The sequence below is a fragment of the Mustelus asterias genome, chromosome 2 (assembly GCF_964213995.1).
Source record: "Mustelus asterias chromosome 2, sMusAst1.hap1.1, whole genome shotgun sequence".
Taxonomy (NCBI): domain Eukaryota; kingdom Metazoa; phylum Chordata; class Chondrichthyes; order Carcharhiniformes; family Triakidae; genus Mustelus; species Mustelus asterias.
Window position 1 is genome coordinate 16,546,648 of NC_135802.1, and position 20,420 is coordinate 16,567,067.

A 20,420-nucleotide genomic window follows, 5' to 3' on the forward strand; every position below is an offset into this window, starting at 1 on the left:
CTCCCAAAGTTAAGTGCCAACCAAATTTAAGTTCTCAAACTTAAGTGGTGGGATTTGAACTCCTGCTCTTCTAGATTATTAGCCCAGGCCTCTGGTTTACTAGCTTATAAACATAACCACTACTACATCCACACTATCCCCACCAGCATGGTTGATATTAATGATGGTCACTACTTCTGGAGATGTGTGTTATTAGTGTAAATAGGAATGGGCGTAAATGCTGGCCCTCTCAGTGATACTCACAGCCCGTGAATCAATATAAATGACAGCTAGAAGCTGTAATGGAAACTCGGCAAAAAAACAAAGCAAACAGGAACGGGAGTAGGGTACTCGACCCATCTTAGGCATTCAGGATGATCATGGCTGATCATCCAACACAATAGCCTGATTTTGCATTCCCCCCATATTCTTTGATCCCTTTTGCCCCAAGAGCTATATCCAACTCCTTCTTGAAAACATTTGCCTTCAACTGTTTTCTATGGTATCAAATTCCATAGGCTCACTACTATCTGGTTGAAGAAACTTTTCCTCATCTCATTCCTAAAAGGTTTACACAGAAACATAGAAAACTACAGCACAAAACAGGCCCTTCGGCCCCACAAGTTGTGCCGAACATATCCCTACCTTTTAGGCCTACCTATAACCCTCCATCCTATTAAGTCCCATGTACTCATCCAGGAGTCTCTTAAAAGACCCTATTGAGTTGCCTCCACCACCACTGACAGCAGCCGATTCCACTCGCCCACCACCCTCTGTGTGAAAAACTTCCCCCTAACATTTCCCCTGTACCTACCCCCCAGCACCTTAAACCTGTGTCCTCTCGTAGCAGCCATTTCCACCCTGGGAAAAAGCCTCTGAGAGTCCACCCGATCTATGCCTCTCAACATCTTACATACCTCTATTAGGTTTACCCTGTACCATTGGATAATGCCTGGTTCTAGATACCCCCACCATTGGGAATATCATTTATGCATCCACCCTGTGTAGCTCTGTTAGAATTCTATAGCTTTCTATGAGATCACCCTCATTCTTCTGAACTCCAGCGAATATAATTCGAACCGACTCAATCTCTCCTCATATGCCAGTCCTGCCATCCTAGGAATTAGTCTGGTAAATCTTTGCTGCACCCCATCTGTAGCAAGAACATTCTTCCTCAGATAAAGATACCAAAACTGCACATCATATTCCAGGTGTGGCCTCAACAAGGCCCTGTATATTGCAGCAAGACATCCCTTTTCCTGTATTTGAATCCTCTCGCTATGAAGACCAACATACCATTTGTCTTCTTTACCGCCAATGCTTACCTTCAGTGACTGGTGTAAAAGAACACCCAGGTTTCTTTGCACATTCCTCTCTCACACTGAAGCGTCTCTGCATCCTCCTCACAGCTTACCCTCTCACCCAGCTTTGTGTCATCTGCAAATTTTGTCGGCAAAATCTTACCAAAAAATGGCACAGTGTTGGAGTGTTTCCCGTCAATGGCTCCAGTGTGTTTTCGGGCTGAATCTTATGCCTAATTTTTACGCTCCTGCGGCATGTTCCCTCTGATTCGCCCACGCCGCAATGACTTAACTGCTCAGGCAAAGGGAAGCTCCATATAAACGACTTCCCAGCACTTGTTCCACAATAACTGCAGGAGATGGCAGGCAAGAAGGCAGCACCACACCTTCTGGAAAGAGCCCTCACATGGATGCTGGATGGAGTGGAGAAGAGGCGGGAAACACCCTACCCTTGCTACAGAAGATGGCCTTCCAGAAGGGTCACCACCCAAGCCTGCGATGCAATGACAGCCCTGGTTAGTGCAAACAGTCCAGAAGAGGACAGGGCAACAATGTCGGAAGAAGATGAATGATCTTCAACCAGCCAGCGTAAGTGAAGTGAACCACTCTCAGTCTCCCACTGGACACCCTTGTACTCCTAATCTTTACTCTCACTCAGCCCCTTGACCTTTTCCAACACCAGTCACCATGCTCCCCTCGGAGCTGCTATGCTCCTCACACTCCAGTTCCTACCCAAATCTTGTGAATATTTAATTCTCCCTATTTGGAATAATAATGATCTGCTAGCTATTTCAGCATACTACAACAACACAATTTCAGTGCAGAAAAAACAAACACAAGACTTCTGATATAATAAAGTAAGCTTGCATTCCTTTTACCTTTAACTAGAAGTTTTGCAGAGGAAGTGTGTTTTCCAACTTTAACAGTTACAGTGCCACAGTCATCCTGAGTGACATTCTTTAATTTCAGAGTGTGAATCGTTCCATGTTCAACAGATATTTCATTCATTTCATTGGGCTGTATAGGAATGTCTCCCAACCACCACTGTATATCGGCAAAGTTTTCAGGATATACTCGGCACTCAAACGCAGCAGTTTCATTAGCAAAAACTGTTATATCCTTTAGGCTTTCAACAATTTTTGCTCCCGATACTATATAAAAAACACAAAATTATAGTTTCACATTAGCTATCAACTATCTGTAACAATCACCTTACAAATCATAATCAATGCACTAATGTAAATTCAGTCAAATACACCATTGTTACTTATTTATTGTGAGATGTGAGATTATGCATTCAGTATAGACAGTCTGGAGCTAATCCGTTGTCAGACACTGGATTTGCAATGTGTGATTACCCTGTGCAGGCAGTACAACAACGGTGCAATTTTCTCATTACCCTGAGTGTAGCAGGCAGGTAGCGCTGATTTGAGCATTCTTGAGTTATTGTATGTTTCAGCAGGGGGCCCAAAATTGTGAGAGGTTAGCACAAGTTAAAGCCAGCCTGCAGAAAGTAAAGCCAGCCTGCATCTCTTAAAGGGGATTGTATCAGAATTAGGCAGGTTAAATCCTCGTACACATAACTCTGATATGGAAAGAGACAACTGATATGATTCTCCTGCCAACAGGAAAACTGTGGTGTTTTCCACTGGCACAGGTACACCTGTCAGATGGAATTCAGGAACCTTTGATATGTAACGATATGCAAGACGTAAAACATGCTGACAAACTTGGCTTCACAGATATCAGGATGCCCTTCTTAAACAGAGCTCGGATCTCAACATTCAGAGACAACATCCCCCCGACCCCACCCCATTATTCATCAGATTCCCACTGGCTCTGGTTGGGAACCTGATCGAGCCGGCCCAGTGTGCAGGGAGACTTGCAACAGGTTTGACGCCCAGAGAGAACCCTTTTTCTTACCTAACATCCAATTCCATGCGCCATTGAGATTACCACCAGGGGTTAGCGGCCCATGAGAAATCACCTCCAATATCATCCAGATAGCAGCACACAAAAATTTTTTTATTTATTCGTGCCACAAGTAGGCTTACATTAACACTGCAATGAAGTTAACTTGAAAATCCCCTAGTCGCCACACTCCGGCGCCTGTTCGGGTACACTGAGGGAGATTTAGCATGGCCAATGCACCTAACCAGCACGTCTTTGGGACATAGGTTTAAGGTGCGAGGGGCAAGGTTTAAAGGAGATGTACGAGGCAAGTTTTTTACACAGAGGGTGGTGGGTGCCTGGAACTCGCTGCCGGGATGGTAGAGGAAGCAGATATGATAATGGCTTTTAAGGGGCATCTTAATAAACACATGAATTGGATGGGAATAGAGGGATATGGTCCCCGGAAGGGTAGGGGGTTTTAGTTCAGTCGGGCAGCATGGTCAGTGCAGGCTTGGAGGACTGAAGGGCCTGTTTCTGTGCTGTAATTTTCTTTGTTCTTTGTCTTTCAGACTGTGGGAGGAAACCAGAACACCCGGAGGAAACCCACACAGCTAAGAGGAGGACGTGCAAACTCCGTACAGACAGTGACCCAAGCCGGGAATTGCACCAGATCCCTAGCATTGTGAAGCAACAGTGCTAACCACTGTACCACAGGATGGGATATGAGGATTACTGGCTGGGCCAGTATTTTTTGTCCTCCCTAAATTGCCCTTGAACTGACTGGCTTGCATTGTGGAGGGCTTTTAAGAGTCAACCCCATTGCTGTGGATCGGAGTCACATGTAGGCCAGACCAGCTAAGGACAACAGATTTCCTTCTCTGAATGACATTAGTAAATCAGATGGGCTTTTACAACAATTGATCATGGTTTCACGCTCATCATTGGATTTTTAATTCCAGAATTTTATGGAATTCAAATTTTACAAGCTGCTGTGGTGGAATTCGAACCCGGATCTTCTCAGCATTACTCTGGGCCTCCGGATACTCATGACAGTACGTTACTACCTCTCCATAAATAGCATGGAAAGGGGTACTTGCTTGTTTTACCCCCATGGGAAATGATACTCGCCATCAAAGAACAAAGAAAAATACAGCACAGGAACAGGCCTTTCAGCCCTCCAAGCCTGCACATGCTGCCCGACTGAACTAAAACCCCCATCCTTTCGGGGACCATATCCCTCTATTCTCATCCCATTTATGTGTTTGTCAAGATGCCCCTTAAAAGTCACTATCGTATCTGCTTCAGTACCTCTCCTGGCAGCGTGTTCCTGGGACCCATCACCCTCTGTGTAAAAAACTTGCCTTGTACATCTCCTTTAAACAAAGAACAAAGAACAATACCGCACAGGAACAGGCCCTTTGGCCCTCCAAGCCCGTGCCGCTCCCTGATCCAAACTAGACCATTCTTTTGTATCCCTCCATTCCCACGCCGTTCATGTGGCTATCTAGATAAGTCTTAAACATTCCCAGTGTGTCCGCCTCCACCACCTTGCCCGGCAGTGCATTCCAGGCCCCCACCACCCTCTGTGTAAAATACGTCCTTCTGATATCCGTGTTAAACCTCCCCCCGCTCACCTTGGACCTATGACCCCTCGTGAACGTCACCACTGACCTGGGAAAAAGCTTCCCACCGTTCACTCTATCTATGCCTTTCATAATTTTATACACCTCTATTAAGTCTCCCCTCATCCTCCGTCTTTCCAGTGAGAACAACCCCAGTTTACCCAATCTCTCCTCATAACTAAGCCCTTCCATACCAGGCAACATCCTGGTAAACCTCCTCTGCACTCTCTCTAAAGCCTCCACGTCCTTCTGGTAGTGTGGCGACCAGAACTGGGCGCAGTATTCCAAATGCGGCAGAAGCAACGTTCTATACAACTGCAACATCAGACCCCAACTTTTATACTCTATGCCCTATAAAGGCAAGCATGCCATATGCCTTATTCACTACCTTCTCCACCTGTGACGTCACCTTCAAGGATCTGTGGACTTGCACACCCAGGTCCCTCTGCGTATCTACACCCTTTATGCTTCTGCCATTTATCATATAGCTCCCCACTACGTTAGTTCTACCAAAATGCATCACTTCGCATTTATCTGGATTGAACTCCATCTGCCATTTCTTTGTCCAAATTTCCAGCCTATCTATATCCTTCTGTAGCCTCTTTGACAATGTTCCTTGCTATCTGCAAGTCCAGCCATTTTCGTGTTGTCCGCAAACTTACTGATCACCCCAGTTACACCTTCTTCCAGATCGTTTATATAAATCACAAACAGCAGAGGTCCCAATACAGAGCCCTGCGGAACACCACTAGTCACAGGCATCCAGCCGGAAAAAGACCCTTCCACCACCACCCTCTGTCTTCTGTGACCAAGCCAGTTCTCCACCCATCTAGCCACCTCCGCCTTTATCCCATGAGATCCAACCTTTTGCACCAACCTACCATGAGGGACTTTGTCAAACGCTTTACTAAAGTCCATATAGACGACATCCACGGCCCTTCCCTCATCTACCATTCTAGTCACTTCTTCAAAAAGCTCCACCAGGTTAGTGAGGCATGACCTCCCTCTCACAAAACCATGCTGACTATAGTTAATGAGTTTATTCCTTTCTGAATGCGCATACATCCTATCTCTAAGAATCCTCTCCAACAACTTCCCGACCACGGACATCAAGCTCACCGGCCTATAATTTCCCGGGTTATCCTTCCTACCCTTCTTAAATAACGGGACTTAAATAAACCTTGCCCCTCACAGCTTAAAACTAGGCCCCCTAGTAATTGACTCTTCCACCCTGGGAAAAAACTTCTGACTATCCACTCTGTCCATGCCCCTCATAATCTTGTAGATTTTATCAAGTCGCCCCTCAACCTCCGTCGTTCCAGTGAAAACAAACCAAGTTTCTCCAACTCTCCTCGTAGCTAATGCCCTCCATACCAGACAACATCCTGGTAAATCTTTTCTGTACCCTCTCCAAAGCCTCCACATCCTTCTGGTAGTGTGCCAACTAGAATTGAACATTATATTCCAAGTGCGGCCTAACTAAGGTCCTAAAACTGCAACATGACTTGACAATTTTTAAACCCAATGCCCTGGCCGATGAGGGCAAGCATGCCATCTGCCATCTCTCTGCCCAAGTCTCCAACTGATCTATATCCTGCTGTATCCTCTGACGGTCCTCGTCGCTATCCACAATTCCACCAACCTTTGTGTTGTCTGCAAACTTACTAACCAAACCAGTTACACTTTCCTCCAAATCACTTATATATATCACAAACAGCAAAGGTCCCAGTTTTTTACACAGAGAGTGGTGGAGGCCTGGAATGCACTGCAAGTGAGGTGGTTGAGGCAGACACGTTAGCGACATTTAAGACATATCTGGATGAACAGATGCGGAAAGAGGGATACAGGCGGTTGGTCTAGATATAACAATGTGATCGGTGCAGGCTTAGAGGGCCAAAGGGCCTGTTTCTGTGCTGTACTGTTCTTTATTCACTGATCCCTGAGGAATGCTACTAGTCACAGCCCTCCATTCAGAAACGCACCCTTCCACTGATACCCTCTATCTTCTATGACCAAGCCAATTCTGCCTCCACCTTGCCAGATCACCTCTGATCCCGTGCAACTTCACCTTCTGTACCAGTCTGCCGTGAGGGACCTTGATGTGGAGATGCTGGTGTTGGACTGGGGTGGGCGCAGTAAGAAGTCTCACAATACCAGGTTAAAATCCAACAGGTTTATTTGGAATCATGAGCATGGTGGGGGTTGTCACACTACATGTAACCCCCATCATTTGGCCTGGGCTTGCAAAGTCCTACCAACTGTCCTGGCTTGAGACAATTCACACCTCTTTAACCTGTGATTATCCCTCTCTCCACTCACACTGTCTGTACCTGTAAAGACTCGATTACCTGAAAAGACTCACATTCCAACCATTATCTTGCAATTGTGTCTTTGTCTATATACGGCATGTTTGTGAAACCTACCTCTCCACTCACCTGATGAAGGAGCAGCGCTCCGAAAGCTCGAGATTCCTAATAAACCTGTTGGACTTTAACCTGGTCTTGTGAGACTTCTTAATGATGGACCTTGTCAAAGGCCTGACTGAAGTCCATGTAGACAACATCCACTGCCCTACCCTCATCAATCATCTTTGTCATTTCCTCGAAAAACCTGATCAAGTTAGTGAGACACGACCACACCTTCACAAAACCAAGCTGCTTCTCACAAATGTGTCCATTTATTTCCAAGTGGGAATAAATCCTGTCTCGGAGAATCCTCTCCAATAATTTCCCTACCACTGACATAAGGCTCACTGGATTATCCTTGCTACCCTTCTTAAACAAAGGAACAACATTGGCCATTCTCCAATCCTTTGGGACCTCCCCTGTAGCCAGTGAGGATGCAAAGATTTCTCTCAAGGCCCCTGCAATTTCTTCCCATGCCTCTCTCAGTATTCTGGGGTATATCCCATCAGGCCCAGGGGATTTGTCTACCTTAATGTTTTTCAAGACCCCCAATACCTCCTCCTTTTTGACCTCAACATGAACCAAACTTTCTACACACCCTTGTCCAGACTCATCATCCACCAAGTCCTTCTTTTTGGTGAATACTGGCGCAATGTATTCATTTAATACCTTCACCTGAGGACTACACCTATCTTTATCCATCAGTACCTTAAAGCTTACTGAATTGTAGTCACTATTCCCAAACTGCTCCCCTACTGAAACATCGACCACCTGGCCGGGTTCATTCCCCAATACCATGTTCAGTATGGCCCCTTCTCTAGTTGGACTTTCTACATACTGTTTCAAGAAGCCCTCTGGGATGCTCCTTACAAACTCTGCCCCATCCACGCCCCTCGCACTAAAGTGAGTCCCAGTCAATATAGGGAAAGTTAAAATCACCCACTTCAACAACCCTGTTACTTTTACACCTTGCCAAAATCTGCCTACACATCTGTTCCTCGAGCTCCCGCTGGCCGTTGGGAGGCCTATAGTAAACCCCCAACACCGTGACTACACCCTTTCTATTTCTGAGCTCTACCCATATTGCCTCGCTGTATGAGCCCTCCAAGGTGTCCTCCCGCTGTACAGCTATGATATTCTCCTTAACCAGTAGTGCAACTCCCCCACCCCTTTTGCATCTCCCTCTATCTTGCCTGAAACATCTGCATCCTGGAACATTAGGCTGCCAAACCTGTCCTTCCCTTAACCAAGTCCCTGTAATGGCAACAACATCATAGTTCCAAGTACTAATCCAAGCTCGAAGTTAATCTGCCTTACCTGTTACACTTCTCGCATTGAAACAAATGCACTTCAGTCCACCAGACCCTCTTTGATCAGCAACCACACCCTGCCTGCTCTTCCTCTGAGCCTTACTGGCCCTACTGTCTAGATCTCCTTCAGTTAATTCACCTTTGCTTTGATTCCCACCGCCTTGCCAAATTAGTTTAAATCTTCCCATGTGACACTAGCAAACCACACCCCCCCGGCCAGAATATTTATGCCCCTCCAGTTTAGATGCAACCCATTCTTTACTCATGAGACCATGGTCAATGAAGGGACTGAAGGTGCCGATATCCTCAGACCTAATCCTCCTTCCCAGATCCACAATCCATATCATACAAACTGCAGTGGATGCCAGAATGCACCTCGAGTTTTCCCCACTCCTGTTTTGGCAACTTAGCTTTGTGCCTTTATCTTTTCACTTAGTCAGGCAGTGTTGCAAAAGCAACTGACGATGAAGAAACATCATCACTTGATTTAACAGTTGCAATTACCAGCTCAGATACTGACACTGAGGGCTAGATTTTTAAGGAGTGGGGTTGACATGGGAGCCCTTTAAAAATGGCAGGTGGGTCCAGGATTCCTGACCTCATTCCTGGGCTGTCTTATTTTTTGGGTGTATTTTAAAGGGTGTGAGCTGGTTTGTGTTAGAAGCCCACACCGACACTGCTGACCCAATTGACTCCATATAGATAGGCTCAGCAATTTTCAGAGTCGGGCCAGGTTTTTAAAGAGCTGTAGTTCATGGCCGCTCAGAAGAATCGTGAACCCTAGTCTGCATGAGGGGACCTTTTAAAAGGCGAGTTCAAAAGGTTCTCTTCATGCCTCTCCCCACCATGCCATGGGAAGCCACATACCCTCCCATGGCCCCTCATGCCCCCAATGCCAGGCCATGCACCCCCATCCAACCCCCATAGCCTCATTTGCTTTGTGTGCCAGGTTATGGAACTCCATCCACCCCAATGCACCCTCATGCCCTTTCATCTACCTGCATGGCCCCTCATGCCAAGCTACTAAGCATGCTCACTGACCCACTATACACTCCTGGAATGATAGGATTGCTATATGAGGAGCGATTTGGCTGTTTGGGTTTGTATTCAATGGGAATTAGAAGAATGAGAAGGGGCCAAGGAAGTGGAGTGCCATAGCTTGGCTTGGGGACACATGGAACTATAGGGGGTGGGTGGAGTGTCACAGCTTGGCATAAGGGACATGAGGGGTCATGAGATGACATGGGTGTGTTGTGGGAAGTGTGTGTGTGTGTGTGTGGGGGGGGGGTAAGGGGTGAAAGCTGGAGGGCTTTTATTTTAACATGGACAAAGTCCCACAGTATTGAGGCAGGCCTTGTAAACAGCCCACTTCAGCACCCAACAACCCTTGTTGCTGCCTATGACCTCTTTCCCAGGTTAGCTGGCCTGACTCCAGCCTGCATCCACCTCCAGCAATGAAGATCCCATCTTTGCGCTTTCTCCTAAGGTGGGCAAGCCGATCCAGGGGTTTCCATGACTCCTGTTATTAACTCAGTGGTGAAAATCCAAGCCAGATTGTTAGAGGCAGGATCTGCACATGGTGATACACAGGGCACAAGTGGTTTACAGCTAGGCTGTGCACAGGTGCCAGCTCGCAGAATGGAGGCCACATGTAAATTCTGCTGCAGAGGACTCAGATAAGTACTTTGAAGAGATGGGCTGGAACAGACAATTCAGTATGCACAATTAAATGCTTGGTGTATTGGCAAACCTGCCAGAAAGGCTCTATGCAATGTCAAGGAGCATGAAAGAGTCTGGCCACCGGCCTTATAGAAGGCTTTGAGCAAGGCATGAAGTACATTATTTCTAGCATGGAAGTACTCCATTAGTACACTTGTAAACCCAAACATGATACAGCATACTGGTGCACAAAGAGAAGCCACCGTGGGTATAAAATGGAATCTCAGATTTCTATTTGACCATAATTCACAGAAGCAGAAGTAGGCCATTTGGCCTAATGAGTCTGCTCCGCTATTCAATGAGATTATGACTGATCTAATGTCATAATCTTCAACTCCACCTTCCTGCCTGATCCTCATAACCCTTGGTTCCTTCACTGATTAAAAATCCGTCTATCTCAGACTAGAACATACTTAACAACCCTGACTCTACAGGCCTCTGCGGTAAAGAATTCCACAGGTTCACTATCCTGAGAGAAGTAATTCTTCCTCATCTCTGTATTAAATGGGTGACCCCTTACTCTGAGATTATGCGTACTAATCCTAGACTCACCCACAGAGGAAACAACCTCTCAGCATCTGCCGTGTCAAGCCCCCTGAGAATCAGATATGTCTAAATAGGTCCTCTCTCATCCTTCTAAACTCTAATGAGTACAAGCCCAACCTACTCAACCTCCCCTCATACGAAACTCTCTGCATACCCAGGATCAACCTAGTGAACCTTCTCTGGACTGCCTCTAATGCCAGTATATCTTTCCTTAGATAAGGGGAACAAAACTGTTCAAGTATCTCAGGTGTCATTCTGTCCTGGAAGCTCAGACTACTGTGGCTTTGTGAAGAACAAAACTGCTGTCCTATCTCAAGATAGCAGCTCATGTCCTCCCATCACTACTCCTTCTGTGGCCTTGCTGGCATCTGTCAGCTAATCATCCCAAACAGGTGCTCATGCCAAGATGGTGCAGTCCAAAGCCAAGCCTTTCAGGTCCTTCAACAGCCACTTGAGGTAATCCTCCTTTAGAAGGTTTCATCTACAGACTTCCCCACTGTAAGTCAGCAGCCTTCCAATAACCATGCTGCATGAAGATTCGGGTCGAAGTGCAGAGAAGTACTAGAGCAGCATAAAATAGAAAGGTACTCTGGGGGTGCACAAGTCAATATGGCATGCATTCATTTATAATTTGGTCTGGAATGTTTATCTTATGCTTTTAATTTTTGCATTGTAGCCAAGTGAAACTCTGATGGACTGTAACAGAGGGAAGATAAGATGTGGGACTGCTGATAAATGGGCAGTTTCATTTAATGGTATCACAGTCAGCTGAGTTGTTCATGTCCAGCATGGCCAGAGAAGAGGTGTCAAAGTTGCCTCCTCCCTTCTTCAGCTGTACACCATACAGCTGGTGGGAAGACTTTGCATGCAGCAGCCAGCCATGAATATTGGCATCCCACTCAGTCCTAATCTCAAATTAAAATTAAAGACCTCCCTCCCCCATCGTCACCGGTTTCAGGGCATCAGAGCACCCCCCCACTCCGCCGACACCCCACAATGAAGGCATTCTCCCTTCACTCCCCGCAATCTCTTCCCTCTGTCTCTCACCCAAACCCTCAGCAATGCAGGCTTCTCCCATACCGTCACAATGCAGGCACAACCCCATAATGGGAAGCCCCAATGGGGTTCCCTAGAGACCCTGCCAGCTGTGTTCCTCATTACCTGGAAGAGGCGGGGGGGGGGGGGGGGGGGGGGGTGGGGGTGGGGGGAGATTTCATTCTGAGGTCTCCCTGGCACAAGCTATGGCCCTTTCGTGAGAGTTAGAGGCCATAACAGCATTTGCGTCCACGGTGAGCGGTGCCTGTTTCACTGTTTTACAACAATAAATTAAGATCTCTTAGACATGCACCATGGCTCAAATCCTTTTACACATCACCAGCACTGTCTGTGGGTCCTCCTGTAAGGACACTGTTTTGGCCCGATTAGAAATGAATCTCAGTATTATTATTCACTTAATGTGCCTTTATAAACTGACTTTTTCCTTTCTGCAGTCACTCAGACACACAACACCTATATTAGTTTTGCTGTTAAATTTTATGCAGAGTTTAATAATTAAAGGCCAATAAAAACTGGAGTAGCATAACAGGTCTGCAGCCAAAATCTCTCCTTTAACTAAATTCATCGATTAAAAATGAATGTTGGAACTTGGAAATATGAACAGAATATGTCATCACATATTAGATCTGTGAGCATCTGAAAGTTTATTACAGGGAATCTTCAAAATCATTAAGATTTAAAAAATATGATTTGAACTCACCTTTAACTGTTAAGGAAGCCGTGGTTTGCTGATCTCCAGAAACACAGGTAAATTCACCTGAATCTTCTGACTTCAGGTCACATATTCGTAACATATGTTCACAACCTTTTTGCTTGATTTCATATTTCTCACTTTGGGAGATTGCTGTTAATCCTTTCTTCCATACAACTGGAACATTGGGTTGTGAGAGTGCACATGTTAAAGTTACTGTTTCCATCTCATCCACTTCCATGTTTTGAAGCAGCTGAGTGAAAGTTGCTGGAATAGCTAAAGGAACAAGAAATCAGTAGAATTATTTTTCAACCTTTTCCTTTGGAATTGACTATCACAGGAATTAAACATCAGCTCGTATTAAAGTGCATGATGAAATCTGACATTTGTAATTGGTTCAAAAATTAAAACAAATTATGCTGATTTGAAGTATAAATCAGCACCTGTCGAGTTTGCTACTGATCCAATTTTAAAATGTTTTTTCCAACAACTCTGCTCAAAAATCCAAAAAACATACCTTCCATTTTCTTTGAATTCTATTTATTTCTAGTTATTCCCAAAATTAATAATTAATGATTACCTTTGACGTTAAGTTGTGCTGAAGATACGTATTTCCCAACCTTGAAGAGCACAGCACCAGTGTCATCCTGTGTGACCTTCCTCAACATCATGGTGTGAATATTACCATCTTTCACTGAAATTTCATTCATTTCATTATTCTGTAGTTCAATTCCTCCCAGAACCCACTGAACACCTCGTGCATTCTCATGGGAGACTTTGCATTCAAACAAAGCATCTCCCCCTTCAACTACTTCCATGTTTTTCAAACCATCAACAATTGTTACATCTGGCTCTGAAAAAAAACATACAAAATGAAAACACTTAGGTCTCAAAATTCAGTGGATTAGGAAGGACTGAGAAGGTGGAATTTAAAAAAACAATTCACTCAGGGGATGTGGGCCTGGCTAGCTGGGCCAGCATTTAATGCCCAAAATTACCCTTGAACTAAGTGGCGTTTTTAAGAGGGCATTTAAGAATCACTGCTGTGGGTCTGGAGTCACACATAGACCAGAGCAGGTAAGGACAATAGATTTCCTTCCCTAAAGGACATTCGTGAACCAGATGGGTTTTTACATCTCAATTGACAATGGTTTTTTGAGACTTTTAATGCCAGATTTTTAGTGAATTCAAATTTCACGATTTGCCATAGTGGGATTCAAATCTCTGTCCTGTTAGAATTAACCTGGGTCTCTGCATTACAAGTCCGTTGACAATACCACTATGCCACTGCCTCCCCGGTGGAACGGAATAACAGGCAACCAAACTGTGGGCTCCATGTGGATTTTGAGACTGGGATTGTTATTTATACCCAAAGTAACAGTGCATCTTTTAAAAACCTTTCAAGTGCATCTCCTTTAAATAAGAACTTAAAATTAAAAATCTACCTATTTCCTCCTTAAATTTGTTTAGTGTCCACTTCATTCTGGCATAGAGAATTCCAGATTCATGACCCTTTGAATAAAATAATTCCTCCTCATTTCTGTTTTAAATCTGCCATCCCTTAGCCTAAAACGATGGCCTCTCCACTCTCTCTGCTGCCACTTCCTAGACCCTAGTGTGAGGTTAGTGTACCTTTCCGAGGTTTCTAAAATCATGGTCACAGCCTTGGGTGGTGTCATTGTTAGAAGGACTGTGGACAGGTCAGGTGACCGAAATTTTTCAGCTTTTAGTTTCGTTTTGGCTGTAGTGTTAGAGGCAGTCTTAGAAGCAAGCTGGAAAAGTATCTTTCTCTCTTTGTTTTGCTTTGAAAATGTTATCAGTTAGCTGAAAGAAAGGCTTGTTGCCATGCTGCAGTAATTAATTTGTGCTTTGGTGTTTTGGGGAGTTGATACGACTGCAGGCTGCTCTGAGTTTTCAAGATCATTTGAAATCAGCATTCAACCCAGGGAACTGGATTCCAGTATCATGTGAGCTTTAGCCTCTGCAGTGATAAATCTGTTTGAAGAGTTTTGTTTCTTGGATTTTGGTTTTGATTGGAACATCATTAGATATATTCATTAAGGGTTATAAACTGGTGAGATTGTTTTGTTTTTGTTTATAATTGACAAAGGTTCTTTCTAATTTTCTTACTATACATGTTAACTATATTTTTAAATAAACTTTGTTTGATAAAAGCTGCCTAGTGGGTCTTTTGAATCACACCTGAAGTAAAGCATCTCATGCTTATTCTAGCCAAATTAAAGATGCAAAGCTTATGATTCAGGCAGGCTTCATAAAACACTTTGGAGTTTCTAACCTGAACCATAACACTAGGATATAGACTATCAGGCCCTGGAGGCTTGGCTGCTTTTAATCCCAATATCTTGTCTGTACATTTTCCCTAATGATAGCAATTATTTTAAGTTCCTCCTTTTCTACAACCTCTGCATTACGTGTTACCATTTGGGATGGTCGAATGTCCTCCACCTTGAAAACTGAGGCAAAATACTGATTTAGTGTCTCTGTCATTTCTGTGTTCCTATTAACTCTCCAATCTCATCCTCTAAGGCATCATCGTTGACTCTAGCTACTCTTCAATTTTATACACTTACATAACCTTTTGCTATCCTTTTTTATACTTTGCGCTAGATTTCTTTCATAATTTACCTTTGCTCTTTTTATTACATTTTTATTAACCCGTTTTTGGTCTTTGAAAGTTTCCAATTCCTCCAGCCTGCCACTGATCTTTGCAATATGGTATGTCTTAGTTTTTGCCTTTATGTTATCTTTGATCCCCTTGCTTAGCCACTGATGCCTTTCTTCCCTCTTGCAATATTTGTTCCTCTCTGGAATATATGTTGGTTGGCAGGAATTGAATATCTCCTGAAATATTGGCCACTTTTCTCAACTGTCCTGCAGTTCAGTCCTGGAAACAGGAGCCTGGTCTGTTTCCAGGGCCTGCAGATTTCCCTGTCCAATTAAGGGCTGCGAGCAGGCTCGGGGAGCCAAAGGGCAAATCAGTGGCCTTCCAATTTCGGTTGCAGTAAAAGGTAAACTCCCAGCCAGCCTGCATTAATTACCCTTAAAAAGACCCTCATGGCATTGGAATGCCTTGGCGGGTGTTCAACCTATGTCAGCCAAGGTGGCTGATGCAGGGAACAAGGGTTCGGAAAGACACACCAGCTGGCCTTGTAACTTCCGTGCTCCAGCTTCTTCCATTACTGACCTTGGCATGCACCAAAGGAAACAGTAATCTGTTTCTGACCTATGGTAAGAAAGCCATAGTTTTTTGTTTACCTGTGACAATTAAGGAGGCAGTAGTCTGTTGATCACCAGAATCACAGGTATATTCTCCAGCATCTTCTACCTTCAGATTGTGAATTAATAACTCAACAACGGGACCTGTTTGTTTCATTTCATGCTTGTCATTTGGTTGGAGCACCACAGATCCCTTTCTCCATTCTACTGAGGCATCAGATTTAGTAAGTTCACAGTGCAGTGCAGCAGTGTGGCCTTCTTCCACTTCCACATTCTGAAGCCATCGCTTGAAAAGTGCAGGCAAGACTGAAAAATATTATCAGTATTATCAATCTTACAGTAGCAAGAAATGTTTATTGGCCAAATCACCAAGAATGGACAACTTTAGAGTGGAAAATCCAAATCTGGAATGGGCGGAATTCTCCCAAAAAAATTCTAAGGCTGGAATTCTCCGGTTTCATACACTCCTCCACTGCTGTCAGTCAGAATGGAGAATTTGGCACTCAGCCAAATCTCCATTCACAGAAGCAGGACCGGGGAGTCACAGCTGCAGGCGAAGTCGGAGAATTTTGGTCAATGTGTTGCCCCAAGTGGGAAGACCGGTGAGATTCCCACCGGGAGGGTCGGTGCGATTCAGTTCACAATGTAAACCACACACACAAATTTTTTTGGAGCCTGGGAAGATTCTCACTGAATTCCTGAGGTGGGGACCAAATGACCCCAGCAAGGCCGGCTTCTTGGATATCAAGGTACCATTTTACAAGGGTGCCCCAATCTCCAGACAACGCCCCCCCTCCTCACCACGCCAGCTAAGGCCACTCCCCCCACTCACTGGCATCAGGCTCCACTCCCATGTGAGTGAAACCCCGTTATAGGGTCGCCAAAGGCCACCCAACCCTCCTGCATTCTCCCTGTTTCAATCTCCTACCCAGTTGGCTCTGCCAGGTTGGCACTGCTAGGGTACACTACCCAGCTGTTTCCCCAACCACTGGGGCTTCAATGGCCACTGATTCCCCCTGGTATGGCCACCGCAATTGGTTTTTGATTTTGGAAACCAGTAATGATTGGCGCCGGGTTTCCGTTGCCCCAGAGGGTTGGAGAATCACAGGAGGAGGGAGAATCCAGCTTCAAGATGACACAGCAGGCAGGATTCTCTGATCTCACCCGTGCAAGTGAGAATGGAGAATCTGAGTTCCAGCCATAACTCCATTCAATTTCAGCAGCACTGGAGAATCCCAGCAGCAAACGAAGATGGAGATTTTCCTTACTGGGTGGGAACCAGATTACGTCAGTGTTCAGGGGCAGGGAGAATCCCAAAGGGAGTTTTCCCTGGTGCTAAACATGCTATGGGTCCTTCCCAGTGATTTCCGGCCCCATGCAGCCCCAATGTGATCTGCGCATGAACACACGGGGCTGGAGAATTATCCCCATTGTAGACATTAACTCAACATTCTCATCTTATTTTGCTTCATGCAGAGTAAACTCAGAAAAGATGTTAGTGTTGAATTAGCCATCAATGTAAACACAAGTTCTTGCTGCATTTATATCAACAATTTCGATGGCAGGTTGTAGCACAGAAATTTCAATTCATAACCTCACGACAGGATCAACATAGAATTTAAATCCAACAAAATGCTGATGCTGCAAATTTTGGTAGCATAATGCTAATATTTGGGCAGCACGGTAGCTCAGTGGTTAGCACTGCTGCTTCACAGCTCCAGCGACCTGGGTTCGATTCCCGGCTTGGGTCACTGTCTGTGTGGAGTTTGCACATTCTCCTCGTGTCTGCGTGGGTTTCCTCCGGGTGCTCCAGTTTCCTCCCACAGTCCAAAGATGTGCGGGTTAGGTTGATTGGCCATGCTAAATTACCCCTTAGTGTCCAAAGATGTGTGGGTTAGGTTGATTGACCATGCTAAAATTGCCCTTTCGTGTCCTGAGATGTGTAGGTTAGAGGGATTAGCGGGTAAATATGTAGGGATATGGGGGTAGGGCCTGGGTGGGATTGTGGTCGGTGCAGACTCAATAGGCCAAATGGCCTCTTTCTGCACCATAGGGTTTCTATGATTCTATGATTTTCAGTGAGTCATTTTGGTTCAAAAATTACATTTGAGACATGTGCACATACCTCTGGTGTGCACCATGCTTGGGATGTTGAGTAGGGCATTATTATGGGTACATGGAGTATGTGCTGATGTACGCACATTGTGTTGTCGATCATTGTGTAACATAGTTTTGACACCAGCATTGCCATTTTGAAGCTTAATACGTCAGCTATCTTAACCTCGAAACCGGAGCACATGTTCAGCAGCAGCAGGAAGGATCACCCACCAGAGCTATTTAAAGGGATCAGCAACTACTTTTGGGTTAGCTGTTGATTAATTTCTACTGGCTGTTGCTGTGTTTGTGTAACTGTTTTGTAGTTTGTACTGTATTTAAAGTTGCTCAAGTATACATGAAGTGGTGGGTCAGGTGTTGAAGATCTTGTTCCTAAATTCAAGGGTTCTGCTTTTTAAAAATTCATTCATGGGACATGGACGTTGCTGGCTAGCTGCCATTTATGGCCAATCCCTAGTTGACTGAGGGCAGTTGAGAGTCAACCACATTGCTGTGGCTCTAGAGTCACCTATAGGTCAGACCTGATTTCATTCGCTAAAGGACATTAGTGAAGCAGGTAGGACAATCAACAATGGTTTCATGGTCATCAGTAGATTCTTTATTCCAGATATTTTTTATTGTATTCAAATTCCACCATCTGCCGTGGTGGAATTCAAACCCAGGTCCCCTGAACATCAGCTGAGTTTCTGGATTAATAGTCTAGTGATAGTGATAAGGAAATTGAGGAGCAAATATGTAAGGAGATTACAGATAGCTCCAAGAAAAATAGGGTGGAAACAGTAGGGGATTTTAACTTTCCCAACATTGACTGGGATAGCCAGAGTATTAGAGGGTTGGATGGAGAGAAATTTGTTGAGTGTGTTGAGGAGAAATTTCTCATTCAGTATGTGGATGGCCCGACTAGAGATGGGGCAAAACTTGACCTCCTCTTGGGAAATAAGGAAGGGCAGGTGACAGAAGAGGGATCACTTTGGGACCAGTGACCATAATTCTATTAATTTTAAGATAGCTATGGAGAATGATAGGTCTGACCCAAAAGTTAAAATTCTAAATTGGGGCAAGGCCAATTTTGATGGTATCAGGCAGGAACTTTCAAAAGTTAATTGGGGGAGTCTGTGGGAAGGCAAAGGGACATCTGATAAGTGGGAGGCTTTCAAGGGTGTGTTAACCAGGGTCCAGGGTAAGCACATTCCTCTTAGAGTGAAAGGCAAGGCTGGCAGAAGTAGGGAATCCTGGATGACTCGGGATATTGAGGGCCTGGTGAAGAAGAAGAAGGAGGCACATGACATGCATAGGCAGCTGGGATCAAGTGAATCCTTTGAAGAGTATAGGGGGTGTAGCAGTAGAGTTAAGAGAGAAATCAGGAGGGCAAAAAGGGGACACGAGATTGTTTGGTAGATATGGCAAAGGAGAATCCAAAGAGCTTCGACAAATACTTAAAGGGCAAAAGAGTAACAAGGGAGAGAGTAGGGCCTCTTAAGGATCAACAAGGTCATCTATGTGCGGATCCACAAGAGATGGGTGAGAATCTAAATGAATATTTCTCATCAGTATTCACTGTTGAGAAAAGCATGGATGTGAGGGGACTTGGGGAAATAAATAAATGGGGAGTGTACATATTATAGAGAAGGGGTGCTTGAAGTCTTAAAGCGCATCAAGGTAGATAAATCCCCGGGACCTGACAAAGTGTATCCTAGGACATTGTGGGAGGCTAGGGAGGAATTGCGGGTCCCCTAGCAGAGATATTTGAATCATTGACAGTCACGGGTGAGGTGCCTGAAGATTGGAGGGTGGCAAATGTTGTGCCTTTGTTTAAAAGGGTTGCAAGAAAAGCCTAGAAACTACAGGACAGTGAGCCTCACATCTGTGGTGGGTAAGTTGTTGGAAGGTATTTGAGAGACAGGATTACAGGCATTTAGAGACGCAAGGACTGATTAGGGACAGTCAGCATGGCTTTGTGAGTGGAAAATCATATCTCACAAATTTGATTGAGTTTTTTGAAGGGGCAACCAAGGAGGCAGATGAGGGCAGTGCAGTTGATGTTGTCTACATGGACTTTAGCAAGGCCCTTTGACAAGGTATCTCATGGTAGTTGTTGCATAAGGTTAAATCTCACGGGATCCAGGGTGAAGTATCTAAATGGATACAAAATTGGCTTGATGACAGAAGCCAGAGGGCGGTTGTAGAGTGTTGTTTTTCAAACTGGAGGCCTGTGACCAGTGGTGTGCCTCAGGGATAAGTGCTGGGTCCACTGTTATTTGTCATTTATATTAATGATTTGGATGAGAATATAGGAGCCAGTTAGTAAGTTTGCAGATGACACCAAGATTGGTGGCGTAGTGGATAGTGAAAAAAGTTATCTCCGATTGCAACGGGATCTTGATCAATTGGGCAAGTGGGCTGACGAATGGCAGATGGAGTTAATTTAGATAAATGCGAGGTGATGCATTTTGGTAGATTGAACCAGGGCAGGACTTACTCAGTTAATGGTAGGGCATTGGGAGAGTTACAGAACTTACCAGGAAAAGACTTACTAGGATGCTACC

General features: G+C 44.8%; 1 protein-coding gene across 29 annotated transcripts in view; it reads right to left on the minus strand.

Annotated features, from left to right (window-relative positions):
* obscnb (obscurin, cytoskeletal calmodulin and titin-interacting RhoGEF b) overlaps positions 1 to 20,420 on the minus strand; it is a 614,792-nt gene that overhangs the window by 270,707 nt on the left and 323,665 nt on the right. For all 29 annotated transcript variants that reach the window (XM_078231785.1, XM_078231777.1, XM_078231827.1 and 26 more), the window contains 4 exons: positions 15,799 to 16,065; positions 13,103 to 13,375; positions 12,532 to 12,798; positions 2,159 to 2,431 (listed from right to left, as the gene is read on the minus strand). In XM_078231785.1, coding sequence (XP_078087911.1) covers positions 2,159 to 2,431; positions 12,532 to 12,798; positions 13,103 to 13,375; positions 15,799 to 16,065 — 1,080 coding nt within the window. The remainder of the gene's footprint in view (positions 1 to 2,158; positions 2,432 to 12,531; positions 12,799 to 13,102; positions 13,376 to 15,798; positions 16,066 to 20,420) is intronic.